The sequence below is a fragment of the Penaeus monodon genome, chromosome 26 (genome assembly GCF_015228065.2).
Source record: "Penaeus monodon isolate SGIC_2016 chromosome 26, NSTDA_Pmon_1, whole genome shotgun sequence".
NCBI classification, from domain to species: Eukaryota; Metazoa; Arthropoda; class Malacostraca; order Decapoda; family Penaeidae; genus Penaeus; species Penaeus monodon.
In genome coordinates, this window is record NC_051411.1 from 924286 (window position 1) to 930776 (window position 6491).

Genomic DNA, 6491 nt, shown 5'->3' on the forward strand with positions numbered 1-6491 from the left:
AAAAAAACAGAGTCAGAAGGGGACGGACCATTTAAAATTTTTTTGAGAGAGTGTAACATGCGAAATTTGAAATATATTGATACCCATTTAATATAATATATATTATATATATATATATATATATATATATATTATTACATAAATATATCTATATTCCACAAATTAAACAGTATATAAAAAAATATTATACGCACATGAAATGGCGGGTGTGTGTTTTGGGTGTGGTGGTGTTGGGTGTGGGTGGTGGGGGCGTGTGTGTGTGTTTGTGGTGTGTGGTGTGTGTGTGTGTGGGGTGTGTGGTGTGTGTTGTGGGTGTGTTGTGTGGTTGCGGTTGTGTGGTGTGTGTGGGGGTGTGTTTCTCTCCTCTCTCTCTCTCTCTCCTTCTCTCTCTCTTCTCTTCTCCTCTCTCTCTTCTCTCTCTCTCTCTCTCCCCCTCTCTTCCCCCTCCCCTCCTCTCTCCTCTCCTCTCTCTCTCCTTTCCCCTCCTCTCTCTTTCTCTCTCTCTCTCTCTCTCCCTCTCCCTCTCTTCTTTCTCTTCTCTCTCTTCCTCTCTCCCTCTCCGTCTCTTCTCTCTCTCTCTCTCCTCCTCTCTCCCCTTCTCCCCCTCTCCCTTTTCCCTCTCTCCCTCCTCTTCCTTTTCTCTCTCTTTTCTTTTCTATCTTCTCTCTCTCTCTCTCTCTGAGAGAGCCGAGACACGCGCGTGCGCACACACACACACACACACACACACACAGAGAGAGAGAGAGAGAGGGGAGAAGAGAGAGAGAGAGGAGGAGGAGAGAGGGGAAGAGGAAAGAAGAGAGAAGAGAGAGGAGGGGAGAGAAGAAGAGAGAGAGAGGAGGAGGGAGAGAAAGGTAGAGAGGGTTTGAAAAAAAGGAAGCTTTTTCCCAAGAAATAAATTTTAAAAAGGTCAGTATTTAAACAGAGAAAGGAATGTTTTCCCGGCATAGCTTAGTAAATCAATAAGTAATCTATAAAGAGATTACCGATATATAGCCACGCAACAAGTTTGGACAAAATAATGATAGAGAGAAATCCCCGTTCGCCGAAGAAAAAGTCGCGTGTTTTTTTTCCATTCTTTTTAATTTTTATCATTATTCCTTTTTTTTAACCCCTCGAATCAACATTTCTCGAGTAAATTTAAGATCGCGTTCTTGATCCCGTAATCCGCCGTTCCAAGCGCTTAAAAAAAACGGCGTTTTGAATCCCCGTGAATCCGCTTTGCTTGGGCCGACGTGGGGGGCATCGGAGGCACAAGGGGCCATCACGTTGCCGGGTTTTGACAAAAACCCTCAGAAACTGGAAGCCCTGCAAGGTCCTGGGGTCGGGCAGGGGATCGGCTGCGAGCCCCGAAGAACCTGGTGCTGACGGGGTTTCGAGGAGATCGAGTGGAAACCCGGAGGAGGGGAGGCCAAGGGGCCGTGGCGCTTTGACATGTGGGTTTCCCCCGCGTCGGCGCTCGAGGTTCCGTCGGGTCATGTCGGGGCCCCGGGGCCTGCTCTCCGTTTTCTCCTTCTTCTTGGGTGTCTGGGACGGCTTTTTGTAGGGGGAGGGAGGATCTGTGTCCACGCTAAGGGGGTCTGTACCGGAACAGGCGGAAGGAACCGTTACAGCGGGACCCAGGGAATACGGCAAATGATCATGACAATAAAAGCCAAAGGTTAGCAGCAAATTGTGTAAAACACACACTGCAGCTTTCGGAACGGTACTCGTAAATATGCGGCCTTTGTCTTGGAGAAATGCAATCATAACTGGAACTGACACGCAGAGGTAGGCCTACCTTCCGGGCCAGAGTCGGGCGGCGACTGCGTTGTCTAGGCCTATGGCAGAAGCTGTCGTCTGATGCCAAATGTAAGTAAGGGAGGTTTGTTGGCCTTTGCTGGAGTGCTGACAGCTGTGCTGGCTGGTTCTTGGCTAGTGAAGGATGTTCATACGTAGACAAGTTCTAGGAAAGTTACCTCGCTGGGTTTTTTGGACTGAGTTTTTCACTAATAATCACAACGTTTTGGTTTAAGGGGGCTTGCTCTGCTCTACATCCCGTCTTAAAAATTATGCCATAGAAACCCCCACGCCCTTTAGGAAAAGTCTTGGCCCCGATAGCAAGGGAGGGCATGAAGGTACCAGGGAAATTTCAATGTAAAATAATGATAACCTTTGGGTTATTTTTTCCGGCCCACGGATTCACCCTTTGTGGCTTTTCGTCCGACATGCATGCTTTGTGCAAGAACACTCTTTTTTGTCTTACCGTTGATGGTGGAAACAATGGATTGTTTTAAAGCTGGGAACAAATTTGCGAGTTTTGCTGCGCTCATGCGATAATTGTGTCTTAACAATTTCACGAGAGTTTTGTTGTTTTTATTCGTGTTGTTGGATATTTTTCCGGGATTTTTTGTTGGACACCTATCCTGTAGAGTTATTTTCCCGCCAGTATTGCAGGATGCAATTTTTTTTTTTTTTTTTTTTTTTTTTTGGGGGCCGCTGCCGGGGCTTTTATCGTGCCCTGCAGGGTGACCAAAACATGCCAAAACCGCGCCCCTGCCATTTCTTGTAATTTCTACGAAGAAGTTTTTATTTTAATTTTCATTAATTTTAGTCTCTACTTCCAAACTTCCCGATAATCGAGACTGAAAGGGTATTTTTGTTGTTATATAGACTCCCTAGTTTATCATTTTCGGTTATAGTCCGAATAAAAAAAAGCGGTGTGGCATCATGGAGTTTAAATTTTCGGTTTGTTGCATTTTTTTTTTTTGTTTCTGGGAAAAATGGAAATGTTTGAACGACTTAATCCACTTTCACTGGGAAAAAAATAAAATTTTTTCCGTGATTGTAAAAAAAAAAACTGTGGCGTCCATGCATATCATGGCATTGCGTACGTGCCCCCGGCAGAGGTCCCCCCATGCATGGCATGTACGTACTGCCACCGTCGGCAATGGGTTTAATTTAAAAACTCGAGCGTCATATTCAGCAAATTTTGTTTGGGCTTTGAGGTCCCTGTGTGGAAAATAAATAGCATAGATAGGTAGAGGGTGATAGCACTGGGAACTTCAGGATCCCCCCAGAAAAGTCTAAGTCCATTGTTATCCCCCATCAACGGCGACTAAGACCAAAATGGCGCAATGTTGTTTTGAGATTTACAAGCATGAGAGTGTGTTCGTGTACAAAGCATGCATGCTGGACGAATAGCCACAGTGTGATGAGATCCGGTGCCGGAACAATAACCACGCTGTAATAATAATGTATGCAGAATCAGTCACTACTTGTCTAGTGCACAGGGAGCACAGCCCTTTGCATTAGACATTTTAAAATAGTGATATGATTCTCTATATTATTTATATTTTTGCAAATGAGAGAGGGTTTCTGTGCCATCATTTTGATATATTTTTGGATTGTAGAGAGAGAGAGAGAGAGGAATCCATCAATACCAAAATTGTTGCAATAGGTTATGCAAAGGTATTGCATAAAACTGCCCAAATGAGGTAATTTTCATAGAACCAGTCCAGGTTCTGCAGTATAATTCATACTTTTATGTGTACTAGATGGTGAGAGGTATCCATCGATACCAAAATTTCTGCAATCGGTTACATACAGGTAATGTTACCCCATAATCACATGCCGCTGGGGGAAAAAAATAAGAAAAATGTTTATTGTTATTATTATTATTATTATTATTATTATATTATTATTATTGTTATTATTATTATTATTATGTCTCTGCAAACAGGTGGGTTGCTAGTGCTTAGCCACAAAGGGTCAATTAGAGACCTTTGACCTTTCCTAATTCTCCTTTTTTGAAAATGGGGGGCAAAAAATATTTTTTACTAATGCTATGAAATTTATGGTTTTTTTTATTACAAAATTATAATTTCCCTAAGGTTATACATTAGTAAAGCAAAGTAAAAAAGATAAAAATTCTGTAAAACAATATTTAATAAATCGATAATCTGAACGATTTGACAGGGAGTACCGTAATTGGTCAGGGTGACTTTGTACGGTGTAGCCATCAGGTAAAAAAAAAATTAAAACTCACAGTGGGCATGGCATAGACGTACATGTCATGCCCATCAGCAATAGGTTAATTGTATTGAAAAGTAATGTTTTAATAAACATTACTTTACAGTAGATAGATTGACAGGGGGAATGGCTCTCAAATACACCCCCCTTACAAACATTGTTTTCACATCAGTATGCATGACAAGATAAAGCTGAAACTTGAGAGTATTGAGTGGACTTAAGCTATAAGTAGCACTTTCTACAATCTTTTTTTATTTACTTGTGGGATTACTGCTTGTCTGCAGATTTTTTCATGTACTAGCAACAGATTTGCAATTTGACCTAGATTAGTGAACCCATACCATAAAGATTAAACTATTCCAGATAAGGTGAATAAAGCTTGAAGTTAAATTTTTGACCAACATATTTTGGCCTTTCCTATTCAACAGGTTTGGGTTTTGAACACAAACAAGAGCTTTATAAATACATTTGGATAATGTTTTCCAAATTCAGCATTTTTTGTTTCAAATATTGTAAGAAAATAAAAGTTGCAGTCATAAGTTGTTAAGGTTTTCAAGAAGGGGTTTTAAAGTGGGGGCTGGCAAGGAAGGGTTTAAAGGGGGTTAAGAAAAAATTTTTGAAAAATTTGAAATTTTTTAAAATTTTATTTTTAAAATGATGTGACATGTAAACTTGGAAAACCAGGCTTTGATGAGTACAAAATAACCACTTTCACATGTCTGTAATAATACAAATCAATTAACATGTTGCAGTAAGGAGATTTGTGCGATTCTGCAGAGTAAACATCTTAATTCTAAATACTTATTAAGAGAATAGTATGTTATTGCATCAGTCTCTAAGTTTTACAGAAAATTTAGAGATAAAAGTTTTCACCAAATACATGACAAGGAAATGTAGTTTTTCCTGCTTTTTGAAAAATGATTCAGGTCTTGACTCTCACAAGCGTGCTGGAAAGGGCTTCATCAGTCGAAAAGTGATAAGAATAATACATGAAATTTTTCATTGCTATTTAAAGTCAGGTTACAAATTTGATTAAATAGTGCCGCAAACAATGGTGAAGGGTTTCTTGGTAACCACTCGTGTTAGGCAGGTTTTAGGATTATTTTACTTGTTTATTTGACTTTTTTATGCTCTCGGAGCAGCTAAAAAGGCCCTTAGATATGAAACCCGTGTTTGCAATCTGGTAACAGGCAGAGTTGGTTTATTTAAATTTAAATTTGGGATATAAAAAGCCCCCTTTTAAACCCGAAAAAAAGTCTTTATTAATGTACCCTAAAATGGTCACTACAAAAGTGTAGATCTCAGATGGGTTTTTAGATTATGATAATTTTCCTTTAAACCCTGCTTTTTTTTTCTTTTAATAATAGTAGTTGGCCCTTTACATATTTTAGATTAACATTTTCCCCCTTTCAGATTGTTTTGGATCCCATTGAGGAGCAACTTAAACCCCAGTTTTTTTTCCAAAAAAAACACTTTGGCCGTAGCAAAGCAGGGGTTTAAAAGAGAATCTGCACTTTTTTCAACCTAAAGCTAATTTTAAAAGGTACCATGACTTATTACAAAAAAAAAAAGTTTTGGGTTTTTGAACACCCCTCAATGATTACCCGAGTAGAGCTTGTTTTTGGGAAAAAAAAAAAAAAAAAACGGCACGAAAAGGTTTTTTTAAGTCCTGGAGTATTTTAAAACTTATATTATTCTTTATATTTATTTATAATAATATTATTATATATATATATATATATTATTATAATAAAATATATAATATATAAAATATAATAATATAATAATATATATATATTATAATATATATTTTTTAATATTATATAAAAATTAATTATATTTATATATTATATAATTATATAATATATATAAAATATATATATATAATATATATTATATATATATTATATTATATGTTTTATATATATTATTATATATATGTATATATATATATATTATATATAATATGTATATATATATGGTATATATAAATATATATATATTTTAAAATATATATATATAAAATATATATATATAGTATATATTTTAATAATATACATATATATATATATAAAATATATATAAATTATATATATATATATATATATATTTTATATATAATATATAATATATATATATATATAATATATAATATATATATAATATTTTATATATATATTTATATAAATTTATATATATATATATATATATAATATATATAAAATTATATATATATAAAAAAATTATATATATATAAAATTATATATATATAAAATTATATATATAAAAAATATATATATATATAAAAAAATATATATATATATAAAAATATATATATATAAATATCAAGAATTAATATAAGTTTTAAAATACTCCAGGACTTAAATAAACCTCTTCGTGCACAGTGTTTTTTTTTTTCCCAGAAAAAACAAGCTCTACATCAGGTAATCATTTGGGGAGTGTTCAAAAACAATACTTAC

At 35.7% G+C, this 6491-nt stretch overlaps 1 protein-coding gene across 2 annotated transcripts in view; it reads left to right on the forward strand.

Annotated features, from left to right (window-relative positions):
* Window positions 1-6491, forward strand: part of LOC119589814 (SUMO-activating enzyme subunit 2-like) — a 25495-nt gene that overhangs the window by 8234 nt on the left and 10770 nt on the right. Inside the window, exon 1 of one of the 2 annotated variants that reach the window (XM_037938385.1) lies at window positions 1828-1851. The exons of the other annotated variant lie outside the window; for it this stretch is intronic. Coding sequence (XP_037794313.1) covers window positions 1843-1851 — 9 coding nt within the window. The 5' untranslated portion in view covers window positions 1828-1842. Of the gene's footprint in view, window positions 1-1827; window positions 1852-6491 lie in introns of those variants that run through there. 2 annotated transcript variants of the gene reach the window in all.